The sequence below is a fragment of the Sapajus apella genome, unplaced genomic scaffold, assembly GCF_009761245.1.
Source record: "Sapajus apella isolate SASKATOON/1434 unplaced genomic scaffold, GSC_monkey_1.0 scaffold13, whole genome shotgun sequence".
NCBI classification, from domain to species: domain Eukaryota; kingdom Metazoa; phylum Chordata; class Mammalia; order Primates; family Cebidae; genus Sapajus; species Sapajus apella.
The window spans coordinates 26,909,202-26,929,256 of record NW_022436953.1 but is presented as its reverse complement, the minus strand read 5'-3'; the positions used below and the strand labels follow the sequence as shown (position 1 = coordinate 26,929,256).

Below are 20,055 nucleotides of genomic sequence, written 5' to 3'. Positions count from 1 at the left end.
CTTTAAATAAATCAATAAATAAAAATAATTTGATTGCTATTAATAAAAAACAGTAAAAGAAAGTCCTCTTTTCTAAGGTTGAATGGACTTGTCCATTTTGCACTGAATATATATGCTTAACAGAACCTGGGGAGAGCTTCTGAAGATAAAGTTTTAACAATAAAAACATGTGAGTTAAGAACTGTGACAGCTGACTGGCCAGATGGTCATGGCCTTGGCGGTTTTCAGAGATTTTGCTGTTGCAAACAACATTGCATTACACACTGCCTGGTTCTTAAAAGGACCAGGTGGGCTTTGCATATGATTAACCCATTAGGCTACAGGGTTGGCACTCAGCATCTTAGGAAATGACCTTTAAGATAGAAGGGTGGCAGTGCTTGAGCCCCAAGAACTGCCCCGTAGCTTCTATTGTGAATGTGTGGGGCTTTGATGTCTTTGGGGGAAGTTGTCACACTTTCTACCTTATCTTCCTGGCCACCAGGTCTAAGCGACTATCCTCCCTCTGCATAGCACTGAGGTGACTCAGAGAATCTAGTGATGGGCACAGAGATCTGTGGACAGGAGCCTCTCCCTTAAGCACAGAAGAGCTGCCAAAAGGCACTGCCTGGGGGTCAGTCCTCCATGTCGGCCAGGAGCAGGTGACGCACTGTGTCCTTTCTCCCAACATGTACATCCTCCCAGCCCATGTTCACTAGTTGATAATTATTGAAAAGCTATTTTAATTGTAAGGCCACCACCTGTCTTGCTAAACTATGATGTTTCAGCCAGCTACCCCATCCCACCATCAAGATGCATAAATTGGAGAAAAGATGGGCTGTTGCTCTGTTGGGTCACCATGGGTTCAAGACTTTGTAGGTAAATTGATTTGCTCCCTTCCACTTTTGCTTGCAAAGTCAGGCCTATCGTCTGAATACCCTCTTGTACCAAGGAGTCAATCATTCATGTGGGCCCCAGGCCTGGGCTCTTGAAAAGATAGGAATTAGGTAGAGGGCACGAAGCAGCCACATTGCCTTCCTCATTCTAGGCCTCCTTTTGCTGAGGGTGATGTCATCGGTGTCTTTTCGATGGGCGTAGACCAGCTCATTGGAGTTGCTGAGTACCAGCTGAGCCCTTCCGATTGCCAAGGCCTTGAAAAGGAGATGAGTTCACACCCCTTTCAGGGGAAGACTGGTGGACAGAAGGGGCATGAGCTTGGGCTCAGCTCAGACCTGGGTGCAAATTCCACATTTGCTCCTCGGCAACTGTGGTCTCAGGTAGCCTGTGCAAATGTTCTGTGGTTTAATTTCCTATGGAATGGAGGTAATATCTTCCCTGTAGGGGTGTGGCTGAGCCCTTCAACTTCTCGGGTCTCTCTTTCATAAAGCACTCAAATAAAATAACACTTGTGCATCACAGTCCTATGGGAAATCCCAAATCTCCTCCTTCCTATGGTGTCTGGGGGCCCTGGGGTGGCTGCCCAGCTATCTTCCACCTCCTGCTCCACAGGCCTCCTCCTAGCTCTGCCCTGGGTTGCCTTAGGTCTTTCCTGCCAGTGGCTCTGGGATCCAGAGCAGCATTCTCCACTGATGCCGATTTGCATGCGGGAGCATTGCCGAAGGTCTGGGGATAACAAAGCAGCAGCCCCGGCAATCAGCGTTTCTCTTCCTGAGTTTCCTTGTCATCCCAGCAAGGGGAACCCGTTGCTCACTGCCTTCCTCCTCAGTCTAGCCCACCATGCTGCCACCCTGGCATTAGAACTGTGCTCTCCCTGGGGAGACCTTTCCTGTCTCTGTCTCTGTTTCTCATTTCCCGTCTCTGTCTCTGCTGTCCCCTGGCTTCCTGTCTCTGGGGCTTCTGGGTTGGGGTGGTGGGTGGAATGTCTGGGTTTTTCTTGATAGAGACCTTCTTCCATCCTGGCTAGCTGGCGCCTTGCCTTTCAAAACCATGAGTTCCATGTCCACGAGAAGAACTCTGCCACTCCCCTAGGAAGCAGAAGAGGCTGCTCTTGTTTTGATTGTAGGTTTCCAGCAGTCCCTCCATTCTCGACTGGGGACACTGTGAAGACTAAATGAGGCCATGTTTGTAGAGCACCAGTGCATGGTTAGTGCTCAGTACGCTTTATTTTTCCCAATTTCCCCTTCTTCTTCCTCGCCCTGCCCGAGATTTGGCCATTTTGTTCTGTGGCTGCCTCATTTCTAAGGTCACCAGACTCCATAGGTGGTGAATGGATGTGAGAAGATACTTCCTCCCCACTAACCCTGTCCTGGTTTTGTTTTCTGTCCTCTCTGTGACTTGCTAATGGTGCCAAATCTCTACTTTTCCAGCAACAAGAGTGCTGAGGCCTCTCCCTGTGCAGAGGACTCTGGGATTTGGGGTTAAGATGCCAGGTCACACGGTGAGCCATAGATTTCTCTCCTGTCCCATCTCAAACTCTGGGCCTGGGTTCAGCTGTACAGCAAGAAGGCCACCGCTTGCTGTACAGAAGCAGCTCAGTTTGGAAGGATGGCCTCTCGCAGTGGGCATTTGTTCAGGGTACGCCATGACGAACTTTACCAGGCTGAAGAGTGTCCCACTCAGAATTCATTTTCCCCTCAGAACCTCAAAAGTGATCTTATTTAGAAATAGGTCCTTGCAGATATAATCGATCAAGAGGAGGTCCCCCTAGAACCTCAGATGTGATCTTATTTAGAAACAATGATCTTTACAGATGTAATCAATGAAGAGGAGGTCATACTGGATGAGCCCTTAATCCAATGACTGGTATTCTTAAGAAGAGAAGACAGAGACATGGAGGCACACAGGGAGAACACCATGTGACATTGGAGGTGGATATCAGAGTGATGTGGCTATAAGCCAAGGGTTGCAGGCAGCCACTGGATGTTGGAAGAGGCAGAGAAGTACCCTCCTCTGGAGCTTTTAGAGAGAGCATGGTCCTGCTGGTGCCTTGATTTCGAAGCTCTATCCTTCAGAACTGTGGGAGCTGTTCTGCTGTTTAAAGCTGCCTGGAGTGTGGTGTGCTTTGTTATGGCAGCCCCAGGAAACCAATACTCAGACCCAAAGATGGCACACTCTTGTGACTGTCCTCACCCTGATGATGTGGCGTTAATTACTGTCCCCACCCTACCTTCCATTCTCTGTTCTGCCGTGGTAATAGGGTGATAGCATTGTAGCTTCAGGTGGACCCCTGTTAGAGGCCTCCTGCACCCTAGAAAATGCACTTCTTCATAACTGGCCCTTCTTAAATAACTTGATTAAAATGTCCACACATCCATCCATTCATTTACTTACGCACTCATTCATATATCAAATACTTATGGGGTACCTATTCTGAGGCAGCTTCTTGGAGATAAGATAGACCCACCTGCTGCCTCTGTCTCTTCTGGCACGGTGGGGGAGACCTGCCTGTACCTGTGAGATGCCTTTATTCCCAGTGAATCCTCCCCAGCAGAGGTGAGATCAGACCTTGTTGGCTGTAGCCTGTCTTCCTGGCAGCAGAAGCCAGCTTCCCCTTACCGAGTTTAAATAAATGTGAGATTTCACTTTGTGGTCCAGCTGCCCAATGTTGATGATCTTGGGAAGCTGTTAAGACAGCCACTCTTGAAAACTGTCTTTCCTGACAGCTTCCCTGCCAGTCAGGCTGCAGACTGGCTGGGGGCTGTCGGCACAGCAGCATCTGCCAAGGAAGCAGAGGGTTTCCCGGACTTCCGTGCCCGCAGTGGAGAAGCTGCGCAATGGGGACATAGGAAATGGGGTGGAAGTTTCCTTAATAAGTACAGAGGATGTGCTGCCCCCTCTGAGGGGCCATATGGGGTGATGGGTTTGATGCTTGTGCTGACGGTGATGACCCAGGATCAGGTGGGGCTGTGCCTGGAGGTCTGCGGCTCCTGGGTCTCTCTTGGCCTTGCTCTATAGGAGCCACCTTGTCATCAGAGCAGCCAATGGGGTCTGGACAAAGGTGACAGCATCAGACAGCCAGCTCTTTGTGGGAGGGGTTTCTTGCTCAGCTCACATGTGGAGCCAGGCCATCTGTGTTCAGGGTTTGCTGAGCATGTTGGGGCTTAGGGAGGTCATGAGGCCACAGTGGTAGCCCGTTCCTTGGGTGAGACACTGGCATTGTGCCAGGTAAAGAAAGATCTGCTGTGACCTTGCGCCTCTGGTGTCCTTAGTGAGCACTTTGGGGCCAGGGATCCTTTTTATTTTTTATTATGTTTTTAATCAAGGTGAAATTCGTATAACATACACTACACTTTTTTTTTTTCCTTGAAATGGAGTCTTGCTCTGTTGCCAGGCTGGAGTGCAGTGGCACAATCTTGGCTCACTACAACCTCTACCTCCCGGGTTCAAGTGACTGTCCTGTCTCAGCCTCCTAAGTAGCTGGAACTACAGGCTTGTGCCACCATGCCCAGCTAATTTTGGTATTTTTAGTAGAGACAGGGTTTCATCATGTTGGCCAGGATGGTCTTGACCTCTTGACCTTGTGATCTGCCCACCTCAGCCTCCCAAAGTGCTGAGATTACAGGCGTGAGCCAACACACCTGGCCAACTTTTAAAATGTACATTTTGGTGATATTTAATGTATTCACAATGTTGTGCAAGCCCCAGCTCTCTCTAGTTTCAAAACTTTGTCATCACCCCCTAAAACCTCCCTGAACCTGTAACTGAACAGGAGGTTCATTGCTCTCACCACATGCAGAGTCCAATGAACAAGAGCGAGGCTGGTATAAAGAAAGCAGTTACTCCGAAACCAGCTTAGAGGAAGAGGTATCTGGTCTTTAAATGTGCTGCTTTGCTTTTGGAGCAGAAAGTGGGCACTTTTAAAAGGGAGGGGAGGGGAATAAGCAAGAGTGAAGGGTCCATGCTAGCTCTGAAGCTTTCCCTACCGGTTGTTCGGGCTGGTGACTGCTGGCCCCTTCCTTGGCAGGCAACCTCCTGGAGGGGAAAGTTCCATATTGGGCTTGCTTTGGTTTGCAAATCCCCTTGTAACTTTCCAGACTTCTGTTTTGGAGCAGATAGTTAGAAGAACTTGCATTGTAGGGAGAAGGCTGGTGAAGGCGGAGGTAAAAGGCTGTATTTGCATTTCTTCTTCTTCTGGAGTCTTTCTCTGTCTCCTAGGATGGAGTACAGTGGCACGATCTCAGCTCACCACAACCTCTGCCTCTGGAGTTCAAGCGATTCTCCTGCCTCAGCCTCCTGAGTAGCTGGGATTACAGGTGTTGAGCCACCATGCCCAGCTAATTTTTGTATTTTTAGTAGATATGGGGTTTTACCATGTTGGCCAGGCTGGTCTTGAACTCCTGACCTCAGGTGATCCACCTACCTCGGCCTCCCAGGGTGCTGGGATTACAGGTATGAGCCACCGCTCCTGGGCTGTATTTGCATTTCTAAAGGGCAAAGTAGGAAGTAGGGAACTAGGGAAATAAGAAGAGAGAGAAAAAAATAATTAAACCATCTCAGAAAAATGGGGATTATTACAGGCCCATTGAGACTCCCCAGTCCCCTCCACCATCCCTGGGTAACCTAAAATCTGCTGTCCCTGTGGGTCTGCCGGTCTAGATGGAGCACTCACAGGCACCCTGAGCCCAAGCTTCTGGGCTGGAGGTGATCCGCCTTCCCAAAAAAGGAGCTTCTTCCCCAAAGCCGAGCGCCTAATCGTTTCAATCAAGGTCCCAACCAGAAGGTAGCAAACAGCAAGCAGAGCAGCTCAAGAATCTTGGTTCCCTTGAAGTCCCCGTGATGGGTCTCAATCTGGGATTCTTACTGTTCTTTTAAGAGTAGTCCCCTGTACAGATCACCTGAGGTCAGGAGTTCGACACCAGCCTGGGCAACATGATGAAACCCCTTCTCTATTAAAAATACAAAAATTAGCCAGGTGTGGTGGCGGGTGCCTGTAATCCCAGCTACTGGGAAGGCTGAGGCAGGAGAATTGCTTGACCTAGGAGGTAGAGGTTGCAGTGAGCTAAGATCGCTCCACTGCACTCCGGCCTGGGTGACAAGAGCGAAACTCCATCTCACAAAACAAAACAAAACAAAACAAAACAAAAAAACAACCAAAAAAGAATAGTCTCATGTAGTGAGCAGGCACTTGGTTTAGGGCTCAGGAGCTTCAAGCTATGGCTGGTGTGGGTGCCAGTACCAGCAGGAGTGAAGGTGAGATGGTTCTGTTGCTGCCAGGGCCACCTGGGGCCTCCTTCCACCTGTCCTAGATCTCCTTTTCCAATTGTGCCCCTTTTCCATCTCTGTCTGCACTGTCACCTTGTCCCCAACATGGCTCACAGCCCAGATGCATGGGGAACCGGCTGTGGCCTCCTCTGAGCCCAGGCCTCCTACCACTGACACTCAAGCCTTAGCCAACCTCCTCTTCCTCCCTCCTCCTCTGAGGGATTGTGGCCTGAGTCTCAAATCACCAGGGTTTATTGGACCAGCTGGAGGGTGTGCCCTGGAGAAACACAAGTCACAGAAGCATCTGTGGCTGTTTTTTTCAATGGGCTTCTCAGGAGGTTTAGTATTTATACATTTTCCTTACAAGAAGGGGGTTAGGTTGGCACTGAGACAAATGATGACATCCTTGGGAGACATTAGTGCCCAGTAAATCTACATTTGACATAAGATAAAGTGAACATTTGAAGAAAAAGGGAATAGAGGGAGCAACCTCTTGGGGAGGGGTGAAGGATCTTGTCTTTGTTTGGTGCCTGGGAAGAGAAGCTGTGCCTGGGAAGGATCTTGTTCTTTGAAAGGGCTGGTTTCTGTTTAGCCGATAGGGTAGAAAGCCTAATGATGGGCAGTGAGAGATGGGGTATAATGAGATGTGTCCCATTTACCATCCACTGTGGTGGTGAACTCAGCTTCCAAGGTTTCTCTGGGATTCTCTTGGCCAAGAAATGGTCCTTTCAGTCAGTTGGGGCTTAGAATTTTATTTTCATTTCTCACTTCTAAACATCCTGTGGATGTGCATAGGGTCCTGGGAATGTCCAGTTGTTTGCTGTCAGGTGTGGGGCCAATGTTTGCCTGAGCTGCCTGATGCCACAGAGCATATGCCTCGTGTTCCAGGGAAGGCAGCTGTAAGCAGGGCCTCTGTCTCTCATCCTCTCTCTCACATATGCCTCCTGAAACAGAATATGAAGAAGAACGCAGCCTTTGCCACACATCTGTCTGTGTCTGAGGATGCATGTGCTCCTTCCATGAGCCTTGAGTGAACCTCTCATGGTTGGGGGCCTTGCATCTTTCACACTTATTTCCCCAGCATCTGACACTGTCCTTGGCATGTAACAGCATTCAGTGAACAATGGGATGAAGTCAGTAAAAGCTTTTGGCTTCGAGATTAAAGCTACGTCTGCATACATCAATGGGCACTGGCCAAATATAGGTCATATCTAGCCTGAGATGGGGTTATGAGATTGCTTTCTCATATACTGTGGTCATTAAGACAGCAAAACAACAGGCTGATCAATTAATAATTAAATTTTTAACCAGAAGACATCAGCAGGCACACATCTGCTGAGTCAGAGCTGTGATCCTTAAGAAGCTAAAGTGATTCAAGCCGCATAATTAAGTTGTCATGAAAAACGAGATACCAAACCAGAGTTGCTTGAGCCGGCTGGAGAGGGTGGACAACCATCCAGGCTGCCAGGGACTGCGGGGTTCTCACGACTTGACACTGTGCAAAACCAGAACAGTCCTGGGAGAACCGGTATAAGTTGGTCGCTTTGTTGTTAGGCCACATGCCAGAATCCCAAGTGCTATAGGTTGGGAAGTGACAGATAAATTTGAGTGTGTTCAGAGGAGGAAACCGGGGCAGTGAGAGCCATGGAAATCGTCATGAGGGCGGTGGAGGGAATAGGGATGTTTAGGCAGGAACAGAGACAACTCAGGGGAGAATATGCTACATTTCTTCAAAATCAGTAGGATCGTCATGTTACCGGTGGAGGGTGTCCAGGCTCTTAGTGTCTTAAACAAAGAATTGGACAAAATGCACAAATAGGCAAGGAAAGAAAGAAGCAACAAAAGCAGAGATTTATGGAAAATGAAAGTACTCTCCACTGGGTGGGGGTGGGCCTGAGCATGGGGCTCAAGAGCCCCATTACAGAATTTTCTGGGGTTTAAATACCCTCTAGAGGTTTCCGGTGGTCACTTGGTGTATGCCCTATGTCAATGAAGAGGGTGAAGTAAAGTTACAAGGTCATTTACTTGGTGTATGCCTTCTGTAAATGGAGAGGATATTTCCTATCATAGCTGAAGTGTTTTCATTTGATTTAGTTCTAGGAAGTCAGCATGAATTGGCCCTATGTTTCCTGCCTCCAGACCCTATTCTCCTGCCTCCATCGTACGTGGAAGGGAGGGGGCTTAGTCATCCTAGCTGAAGAGGGAAGAATTAAGATCAGCAGGTAGACTTCCGCTTTGTAAAGAAAGGCCTTCCTACCAATTAGGGCTGACAATAGCACAAGAGGCTGCTTTGTGAGGGTGTGAGCTCTGTCTCTGGAGGGCTCCCATGATTTTACATCAGGGATATCCGAGAATAGGTTACCAAAAGGACATGAAGGTAGTGCAGATGATTTAAGGATTTATTTTTATGACCATGTCTGAGGAGTAAGAAATGACTGAGATGAGAGTGACTAGAAGGCGCTACAGGGCAGCTGACATCTGTGCTGGTCTCTGAGGAGTCAGAAGAAAACTGCAGGGGGACTCGGGGGTGAGGAGGGAGACATGCTTAGGGCAGGTAGTAGCTTCCTAGGGTTGCTGTAACCAGGTACCCAAAACTGGGTGGCTTAGAATAACTTATCCTGCCACTGTTCTGGAGGCCGGAAGCCAAGAGCGAGGTGTCCGCAGGGCTGGTTTCTTCTGGGGCTGTCAGGGAGAATCTGTTCCAGGCCTCTCTCCGAGCTGCGGTGGCTTGATGGCAGCCTTTGACACTCCTTGGTTTGTAGATGCATTACCCAGCCTCTGCCTTCACTCACCTGGTGTTCCCCCCACGTGAGTGTTAGTATTCAAATCTCCCCATTAGGTGAGGACTCGCCTAATGACTTCATTTGAACTTGAAAGCCTTTTAAAAAACCCTGTCTCCAGGCAAGGTCATATTCTCAAGTACTGGGGGTGAGGACTCCAACAGAGCTTTTCTTTGGTGAGGGAGCACAATTCAGCCCATAGCAAGACCAGTTTGGACAGAGCAGAATGTTGGAGCAGTTTAATAAGGGAAGTAAGGTTGGAAAGATCTTTTCAGACTCCACTCCTGGAGTTTGTGGATCCCGATAACGAGGGTGCTGCAGAGGAATCAGCTGGTTTTCCATACACAGGAGGTTAAAGCCCCTGTAGATTGGATCAGTCTGCATTTCTATTTCAGAGGTCAGAAGTCCTACTCAAATTAGGTTAAGAAAAAGGTAAGAAATTCTTGGCTCACATAAGTGAAAATTCCAGGGACAGGTCTGACTTTGGCTTCAGGCAAGAATAGGTCTAACATGTCAGGGCCTTCGTGTAGGGTCCAGGGCTCCCCCTGTCACTAACTTGCAGACTGGCAGGTTGGCCACAGACACCTCCCACTTACATCCTACTCTCCGAGGGCTCCAGCAGAAGAGACTGTTCTGCAAGCTCTGTGAGAAAAGTTATCTGATCGGCCTGGCTTGGCTCCTGGGATCATCGGGATCGTCGCTGAGCCAGTGCCTAACCGAAGGAAGGAGGCGTGCTTTAGTTGGCTAGACCTGAGCCACGTGCTCACACTTGCATAGCTGAAGCACCTGAAATGAATTCCCCACAGGAGTGTTACAGGAAAGGGGTCCCAATCCAGAACCCAAGAGAGGGTTCCTGGAGAAGGAATTCGAGATGAATTCATAAAGTGAAAGCAAGTTTATTAAGAAAGTAAAGGAAGAAAGAATGGCTACTTCATAGGCAGAAAAGCGGCATGGGCCACTCAGCTGCTTCTATTTGTTGTTACTTCTTGATTATACGCTAAACAAGGGGTGGGTTATTCATGAGTTTTCTGGGAAAGAGGTGGGCAATTCCCAAAACTAAGGGTTCCTCTCTTTTTAGACCATTAGGGTAACTTCCTAATGTTGCCATAGCATGTGTAAACTGTCATGGTGCTGGTGGGAGGGTCTTTAGGATGCTAATGCATTATAATTAGTGTATAGTGAGCAGTGAGGAACACCAGAGGTCACTCTTGTCGCCATCTTGGTTTTCTCGTTTTTATTTATTTTATTTATTTATTTATTTCTTATTTATTTATTTACAGGGAGTTTCACTCCTGTTGCCCAGACTGGAGTTCAGTATCACAATCTCTGCTCACTGCAACCTCTGCCTTCCAATTTCAAGTGATTCTCCCATATAAGCCTCCCGAGTAGTTGGGATTACAGGTGCCCGCCACTACGCCCGGCTACCTTTTGTATATGTAGTAGAGGCGGGGTTTCACCATGTTGGCCAGGCTGATCTCGAACTCTTGACCTCGTGATCCACCCGTCTTGGCCTCCCAAAGTGCTGGGATTACAGGAGTGAGACATTGCGCCCGGCTGCCATCTTGGTTCTGATGGGTTTTCCCTGCTTCTTTACGGCAACTGGTTTTATTAGCAAGGTCTTTATGATCTGTGCCTTGTGCCTGCCTCCTATCTCATTCTGAGACTTAGAATGCCTAACTTACTGGGAATATAGCCCAGTAGGTCTCAGCCTCATTTTATCCAGCCCCCATTCAAGATGACGTCGCTCTGGTTGAAACAACTTTGACAGGAGGAAGGGCTTCTCTTGTCCACAGAAGGAAGCAGGGATTAGCGGGCTTAGATGACTCACTAGCTCTGTCTGTGGACTCTGTTCTGGGTCCTCACTCATTTCTTACCTAAGTGCTGGGCTCCTAATAGGGTCTCAATGAAACTTTGTCCAATCAGAAAAAATGGACAAGTAAGGAAGTATTTGTTTGAAATGTGGGTGAGTGAAAGTTGTGAAGTTCTGAGACAGTTTTGGTAAAGGGACCCATATCCTTCAAAAGCCCGATTAGCCTTGAGGAAGGAAGAAAGTTGCCAAACATAGAGCTCTTTTGGTCTTAGGGCTCTGAGTTTTTCTTCAATCCTTTTTAAGAACCTCGAAGGCATCATTTGTGTTTCAAAACAAAAGCGACTTTAAAGTCCTTTGAAAAGACGCCCCCGAGGTTTAGGGGGTGTTGAATAGCTCTTAGAAAACAGCATGCAAGTAAGTTAGGTGTAAATGAATGCAAAATACACGTTTTACCTTTGCTTTGAAACGTGGTGGTTTGGAAATCAAAGGGAAGGCAGCTTGCCTGAGGTGTGGTCAGCCTCCGCTCCCCAAAGGAAAGGGCTTGAGAAATCACTGCGGCGTCTGGCAAAGCCTGAATGGCTTTGGCTTTGTCTGGACAAAATGCCAGTTACACACCCACATTATTTCCCTTCCCGTAACAGTTATTTGTGATAGCATGACTGGAAAACTGTTCCTGAATATTAAAAGCTGTATTTTTGGTGTTTGGTTCTATATGTGATTTTTAACTCGTTGTAAGTGGTCACAAGGGTGAAGCCAGTCTTTCAGTGAACCTTGATCAGCTTGGGTATGGCGTTTATGACCTGTGGTTGTGGGGACACAGGCACAGGGCTGGCTCAGTTGATGGCAGATGTATGTAACACGTGCTGAGTGTTCTCAAGCTATGAAAGTCTACAGAGGCAGCTGGGATCCTGTTGCAATGTGGCTTCTAATTCAGTAGATCGGGGCTGGGTCTAGCAAACAGCCAATGCTCCTGGTCTGTGGACCACAGCTGGTGGCACAGATCTGGCCTCGCTGCCCCACATACCACAGAGTGCTCATCCCCTCACTGCCCCCCACTGCCCACAGAGTGGCCCTGGGAGCCACTGGGGTCCAACAGACAGCTGCACCGTTCCCACATTGCTCACATGGTTCCTAGGGCTGTGGGTTCTCTACATTGGAGGGAGAGCTGAACACTGAGCAGGAAGTACACCACATTTCCAGTGACATCTTCCTGACAGAGATGTCACCAAACTGGCTGGGGGACTTCAAGGCAGATAGAGTGGTCCCTTCCTGGCGTCCCTCCTTCTTGTTCTTGCTCCTCCCTGTTCTCACCTTTCTTTTCTGTGTTCCTGGGTTTTGTAATTATATAAACCATACAGGCTTATAGTAATGGGGATGGGGAGTTAATTTATATGGAAGGGAATCAAGTGAAGAGCAGACATTGCCTCCCCTGAACCCCAGTTCCCAGAGGTCACCTCTCTTAATGCATTTGATTATACCCGTCAAGGTGCTTCATCTCCCGCAGCAGAAACACCAGCTTCTACTGGCTTAGCTGCAAAGGTGTTCTTTATCTTGCTCAAGGTTGGGCTGAGGGTTTGGTTGATTTAATCGCTCTTGGTGTTACTGGAGTTCTCTGACTTTTACTCTGGGTCATCCACAGCACTGAAGTCATGCTGAGACTAGTGCTTCCTGAGGTCAGATGGCCACAGTAGCAATTCGGCAACATGCTTCTGTATTCTTACTGCTAGGGAGAGATTGTTACTCACTTCTCTGAGTCAATAAAGTCCTTCCCTTCAATCTGGATCAATTACAGTGGCTGTGTTCTGATTGGCCAGTCGTGTTGGAGCCCTGGAGCTTGGGACTTGAGATCTTCCTAGAAGTGGGAAAAGGAGATTCCCAAATATAGGACTTCTTTTAGGGAGGAAGAAAGGGGAAGGAATGCTGGGTAAGAAGCTAATAGCGTCCATATCCTTCCAGAAGTTTTCATGCATGTATGTAGTCTTGATATTCATTCATTTATGTAGTGCTGACAGCTTGCTGGGTATATAGGTTTGTTTCATCTATGCTAACAACAAACCACTGAGGGAAGTACCATTCTTTTCCTTGTTTATGGGTAAAAATCCAAGTTCAACACTGTGCAAGTGACTTGCCCGCTTGCATACTCGCACAGTATGTAAGTAGAAAAGTGGAGATTTGAACCCAGGCATTCTGGCTCCATACTCTCAACCACTGAGTAATTCAGACTTCTAAGTTGCTTCCTGCAGGTTGGTTTTCTCATCTCCGAGCCAACGTTAGAAGCTAGAGATTGGGCTGCACTGTCCCTGCAGTCCCCATGTGAAACAGTTCTCTAGCAGAGATGCCGTGGGACAGAGAATGATGGGAGTAATTCAAAACCATGTTTCTGTCCCTAGATCCTAATAACTATTATCACCGCCGGAATGAGATGACCACCACCGATGACCTGGATTTTAAGCACCACAACTATAAGGAAATGCGCCAGGTAAGACCCGGGTCACAAAGCCTCATGCCAGGAATTTGTCAAAAGAGCAACATATTAATGTGTTCATAAACGCTTAAATTTTTTTCCCAGAAATTGATGATTAGGGATCTGAATGATCATTTGGTTTGCTGAAGACACACTCAATGCTTTTCATTTCAAGATTTGGGGTTCAGGTGACCAGAGGAAGGCTTCCTGGCTGGCAGATTGTTGAAACACAGTTTGAATCTAGGCTCTTCTCATTTAATGCTCTGGGTCTTAAGAATTATTGTGTTTTTGAGGTCTGTCATTGACTTAAGCATGTTGGTCATATGCAGAGTTGAAAGAAGGAAGAGGATCTAGGATAACATAGATAATAATAGCAGGAAATAGTTATATAGGACCAACATGACCATACATGACTGTGTTCAGCCCTCCTAATAACTTTAGAAGGACAGGGACTGTTGTTACTGTTATTCACAGATGGGAAAACTGAGCACTGGGAGATGACAGCACTACTCCTTATTAGTCAGATCCTCCGAGTTTCAGTCTTGGTTGCATATTAGAATCACCTGGGGACATTTGTAAAACTACTGATAATTGAGCCCCATCTCAGGCCAATTAAAGCAGAATCCTTAGGAGACAGGGACCTGGGGATCCAGATTTTTAAATCCTCTTTTTGTGATTCTGCTGTCCAGCCAGGCTTCAGAACTACTGGTTGATAGCTTCATAGCTCTTAGTATTGGTAGAAAGAAAAGACAATCTCAGATGAGATTTTCCCCCAGATTTAATTATAGAAACCCGATAGTTCTGAGCTTTTGACAGCATTTGCATATCAAGTGCAGAAGCGGGAAGGGATAGCGTGTTTATTAGGACAAGCTAAAAAGGCGGTACCTACGCTAAGCACGGTGCCTATGAAATCCTGTTCTGCGCCCACTCCCAGCGTGTGCTGGAAAGCATGGGGAGGAGCTGGCAAATGAGAAATGCTCAGAAAGCTAAGAATCTGAAGAGACAGAACATGCAGAAACGTCCTTCTGAATACATTTATAGAACAAGGATTCATCAAGGGCAAATCAACATGGCTCAAAGGGAGGGCTTGTAGGTGCTAAGGGAGGGGAGCAGCCATCCAGTACAAACGTGGAAGATGTTTCTGAGGTCGAAGCAATTAAGTGGAGCCCCAGTCCCATGGAATGAACAAGCCTAGTTTGTCTTGATATGATCTAACTTGAGATGCTCACACATAGCTTCCAGACACCTGTCAGCACAGACTTAGAGGTGGGATGTGCTAAGAAATCTTCTTGCTGTCTTGCTCTTCAGAAATCAAGATAATGTGTTTGGATTTGAAGGCTGTGAATCATCCCTGCTGCTCTACATTTTGGGGTATTTACATGGCTCTGCTCACCATTTCATTTTATGGAGCACTGGTGTGTTAACTCCACTTTGCTCACTGGATGCCTCAGGACAGCTTCTTGAGCTCAGATGAGACAATATCAACTCAGTGCAATTAATGTCAAGAACAATAAATCTAAGTGCATTGAAAATGAGTGAATTGCACAGAGACTCTAGGTAGCTGTTATCTGTAAATAGTTGTCCTTCATGGGGACTTGGGGCTTGGTGACTCTGGTCACTGTTGGAGTCAAGAGGGTCCTTTGGATGGTCAGTGCATTCCCCTCGAGTGACACTGGGGAACCCCTGTGAGATCCTACAGCTCAGCAGCTCTCCACTGGAAACTGTCCAGGAGAGCGCCCATCAATCCTGAAGAGTGTTCAAGCCGGAAATGATTTGCCATTTGTATTCCTGGTTCCTGGGGATGGGAAAGAAGTCAACATTTTGAGCAATTTTCTCATATGGAGTCTGCTAGGTTACTGTAGAAATCTTTCTCCCTCAGGAAAAAATTGTTCATTTTTCCTACTATTGAAAGAGACATTTACAACAAACAAAAAAATGAGAAACAGAAGCAGGAAGCAAGAAGTGAAAATAGAAAACCTTACTGCATTGTAGGAGGAAGATAATGAGGGGGGCATGTGACTCTTTCGTGCAGAGAGCACTGACTTGTAAGGCACCTTTCCAGGCAGAGGGGAGGTGCAGGTAGTTGGGGTGGAGAAGGGAGGAAGAGAGGAAGGAGAAAGTCCTGACATTGACACTACAAGGCGGGGAAAGGGAATTGTTCCAAGAGAATGCTGAGGGCCTTCATAGCCTGTGTTGCAATTCATACTTGCATAGCTGCTGGTTTACATATACATTGCCTTTCTCCCTCACTTGGGACAATGAGGGAAGAGACCCTGTCAGTTGTATCGTCCATAATGTGTACTTGGTCAATGTGTATATTTGAGGTTCTCACAGTAATGGGGGATGGGAGGGAGAAGGGAGCCATCTGCTTGGCCGTGGTTTGGGAGGCTTTGGTTGCAGAGGGGGTCAGCTGTCATCGAAGGCGGGCTGCTGGGCACTGGCAGGCAGAGGTGGAGGGAGGGTGCTCTGAACAGAGAGGGAAGCAAGAGTGAAGGCATGGGGTTGGAACTGACAGGTGTGTTCTGTGACAATGTGCAGGCAGCTGAGAAGAGGCTGGTCCTGAGTGCCAAGAGGGGCTTTTATCCAGACGCAGGGGTCCATGGCGGTTCTTTAGGTGTGCAGAGCTGTGTTCCTGGAAGTTGTAAGGAGGGAAGGCCCCTGGGCCTGAAGGAGGATGAGAGGAGAGGCGTTTCTGAAGCAGGCTGTCCAGTGGAGGTCACCTGCTGGAGTGAGTTGGGGAGAGAATGGGGCCTGGTGTGCTTCTGTGGAGAAAAGGAAGAAGTGATTTTGAGGACAAGGATAATGACCCACTTTGGTTTGGGCACAGTGTTGTCAGGTCCCAAACACCCAGGAAGTACTGGCTGATGGCCCACATGTAGACCGTGTGATGCGGGTAGAAAAAAGTAACATAGGCAGACACCATCCGGAAGGGAGCCATCTAATGACATTGATTTCCAGGGCAGCTAAGGACGGCCAGGGACACCAGCCTATGGGGACTGTGACTGACACACCCACTTGCTCCATGCTCAGCCTGATCCTGTGGGGGCAGAAAGCCAGGGTAGAGCAGCAAGCCTGCAGATCCAGACATGCCCAACTTCATTCCTTTCCTCTTCCTTCCTTCTGGAATATCTTTTCCATTGGGCCAGGTGCAGTGTGTGTTTCTCAAGCAAATGAGGAAAGATGACAGAAGAGAACTTTCCTCTTCTCCACTCTCCTTTTTTTTTTTTTTTTTAATATGTGCATTTACTGGATAAACAATATTGTGCCAGCATCAAATGCAAACCAAAAGCCGAAAGACAAATCCTCCATGAACCCACTACTCTAAAAAAAATCAGCAGTTTTCATGTTCTCCCCGTTTCCATCTGGTGTTTGAACTTCTGTATTCACAGAATTCCTACGGTTTTGATCAGAGGATAGTTACGTCTTGGCCCTGTGTTTCTCAGCGAATATTGGATCATTAGCCATTTTCCATGCTGTCTTCATAATTGTGATTGTGAGGTTGCAGAATGTTCTGGTGAGTGGATGCATCATACTTTTCTCAGCGTCTTTCCTGCTCTGGAACATTTGGATATCTCCCAATTCGTAACTTTTCATGAATACTGACAAAGTATGAAACATACCACAACAAGTGTCATTGTGCATAACATTTTACCGTCTTTATTAATAATTTCCTTCTGATATTTTGCCAGAAATTGAGGCCCTTGATTCTATCTCTTTCAGTAGAGAGAGAAGCAGCAGAGCCTGGAATTCAGTAGACACCAGGATGCAAAGTTTATTTCCATCTCAGAGTTGGGAAAACAGTCTTGAAGAGACCAAGAGTCTTGCAAACCCTGGTACTTTCTAAGATGGTGTTTCTCAACATTCTTTTCATAACTGCCTTCCTAGGGAGACTTCTTAGACTTCTTTTCTTTTCTTAATCATCCTCCCCACATTATATTAAATATTAAGAAATAGGATTTTGCCAGATAGGATTGAACTTTGGAGGACCACACAGCATTGTAATACCTAAGACTTTTTAGCCACAATTTTCAGTCTCTTGGGGTGAAGTCATCGCTTTTGAGAATGCGTGCTCTAAGGCCATAGTGAAAATTCTGTTTTTTACTCTGCCTGAAGTCACTGAGACCCAAACATTTACCACAAAGACCCAAACTCCAAAAAATCATCTTTGACCCTTTTCAAGACTAATTGTATTCCCTTACAAGAATTAATTGTGTTTAAATGCGGAACTCCATTCCTGGGGATGTTCATGGTTGCCTTGCTGAGAAGAGCAGAGTGGGCCACCACCCATGTCTTTGATGGTGCTGGTAGCCACTAGAGAGATGCTTCCTGGCATTGCAAAGGGCCACTGTGCAGAGAGAATTGTAAAGAAACTTCATGGAGAAGAAGATTCTTCAAAGGCCCATAGTCTCGTGGGAAAGATGCTTGTGATACAATGGCACAGTGGCATGCACTTTGCTTGTTATTGTGACATTGGTAGGAAAGTGTGGCTGGTATGGATGTATGGTGATCATGGGTAGAGGATAAGAAGGTGATTCTGATGACTCATGGCCCAAGCATCTTCCCATGCCATAGCTAAGTGTGCATATCAAGGGGAGATGATCTTTGTCTTCTTCCAGTGTCAAGGTTGTGATCTCTCCTACTGACAGCACATTTCTCCTGCAGCTAATTGAAAGGGGGCAGGGTAACAGTGAAGAAAGCCAGCTGAGCTGAATGCATACATTCATTGCCTAGTTCGGGATGAGCCACCTGGCTTTATGTCTGTAGAGCTAGTCACTGACCTGATTGCATGACGGTGAATTACCTGCAGTTAGGATTTGCTAAGGTCGATGCTGTTGGCTGAGAATGACTGCATCAGCAGGGACTAGTACATGGGGTCTCAAAGGAGATGGCAAGTGTGCCATGGCCATCAGAATGGTCACAGTGTACAGCAAATAGAGATGCACTGGCTCTCATTTCTCTGCTATACCTTCATGGACAGATAGGGGTATGGGAAGAACCCTGAGGGTCCAAAGTCCTGGCTTCACCTGCTACCAGCTGGGTGATCCAGGGCAAATCACTCGATGTCCTTCTGGGCCTCAGTCTCCAAGTCTGTAGAATGAGAACCATCTCCTCTGTCTTTTCTACTTTACCCATTGGTCATGATGGTGAGGCTTGGTAGAGAAGCTGAACGTATTCTTACTATTCTTGTTAACACAATTGGTGATGTTATTACTGTGTCTTTTATTAAAACATAGTGCTAGTCATGGTGGCTCCCTGCTGTCTCCGTAGTGTTTGTCTTCGTGGTGTTTGCTGTAGAAGCTACATGTCCTTTGCATGTTGCTTCTCCATTTATGATGGATTTCTGTTGTAGCCTTCTTGGGAACAAGAGTCTTTGTACCAGCTTTCTCTCACCTAAATATTGTGACACAAAGTGAGTTATCATAAAGTGAAGCCTGCTATAACCCCTGGAGAAGTAAGAGAGTTAGACCCTGAGTTCTCAGTCAAGGCTGCACCTGTCACCTCTTGCAGGCATGTCATAAAAGCCAAGCTATAGCAGCAATAAATCTTTCCACTCATCTAGAAATGTTCCTTGATGCTCATTAAGCCACTCTTCCCAGTCATTACAGAATGTAGTGTTGTGAAAGGCATATGAAGCACACAGCCATATAACTCCACCATCTCATAAATTCTACATAATAACAATTTTCCAGTTCTAATAGATTTCAACCCACCATAAAATTTGCAACAGATTTGTTTATCTACACTTTACAAGGATATTTTATGGATAATTCCGTTGATCCAATTTTTTGGCAGCTTGCTAGAATGCATTCAGGTCTGTGCTGCCCTGCAATGGGCTATGCCCTTCCTCTGTTCTGCACCAACTCAGTTCCAGCTCAGCTTTCAGAAGGCCACGTCCCCCACAACGGGCAGCTGCCCACCAGCCATCCTGTCCAGGATGGACTTCCTGTCTGTTTCTGCAGCACCTGAGCTTCCTTGCTGGTCTCTAACACACTGTCATGAAACTGTCCCTGGAACCCTCTGGCCCCTACTGCATGGTCTGGTGCCTGGCTCAATAAAGAGACATCCTTTGAATCAGACATCGCTTGGGGATTGAGAGACAAATTTAACCTAGCAAATTACGGCTACTTGCAGTAAACTCACAGGTACTGGTTCAGTGATGTGAGGCAAGGCAGCCTCTAGGGATAGGGTGTTTCTGGCCTTTGGCCTTTAGGGCGGCCTTTTATTCTGTGACTTGCAGAGCCCTCGGTACCTCCTTTGGACCCTGGTCTCATTCTCCCAGACCTCAGCTATCAGTCTGACAAGCTGACTAAAAATGCAAAATTCAGAAAACAGCATATATTTATTTCACTTCCTTGCTGAAGCCTGCTTTTCCTACCGTTTAACCCCATGATTCCTGTTGCCATGGGGACCCAATGCTCTCCTTACTTAGTAGCAATGAACTGAGTCATTGCATGCCTTTTATTGGCTGTGTGCTGCAAGCTTCAGGAGGGAAGGAACAGCATTTGTTCAACCCAACAGTGTAGATGCTCATTAAATTATGAAAAAAGTTGATATTAAGATATAATTATTTGGTCTGGCATGAAAGATAAAGGGCTGAGTCTGACTCCTCAATGATCTGCAGTGTAGTGAGTGGGCAATAAGAAAACAGGAAATCACAGTGAAAAGTAATAACCACCACTGAGGGAGGTGAGAACTGCAACCAGGGAGGTGAGTACCACAACCAAGAAAGTGATAACTACAATCAGGGAAGTGATAACTACAGCCAGAGAGGTGATAACTGCAAGAGAGGTGATAACCACATCAAGGAAAGTGATCACCACAACCAGGGGAATGATGACCACAACGAGGGAGGTGATGACCAC

At 47.0% G+C, this 20,055-nt stretch overlaps 1 protein-coding gene across 1 annotated transcript in view; it reads left to right on the top strand.

Moving 5' to 3' along the window:
- CPXM2 (carboxypeptidase X, M14 family member 2) overlaps positions 1–20,055 on the top strand; it is a 147,644-nt gene that overhangs the window by 100,343 nt on the left and 27,246 nt on the right. Inside the window, exon 7 of the mRNA XM_032281933.1 lies at positions 13,119–13,207. Within this exon, the coding sequence (XP_032137824.1) occupies positions 13,119–13,207 (89 nt within the window). The remainder of the gene's footprint in view (positions 1–13,118; positions 13,208–20,055) is intronic.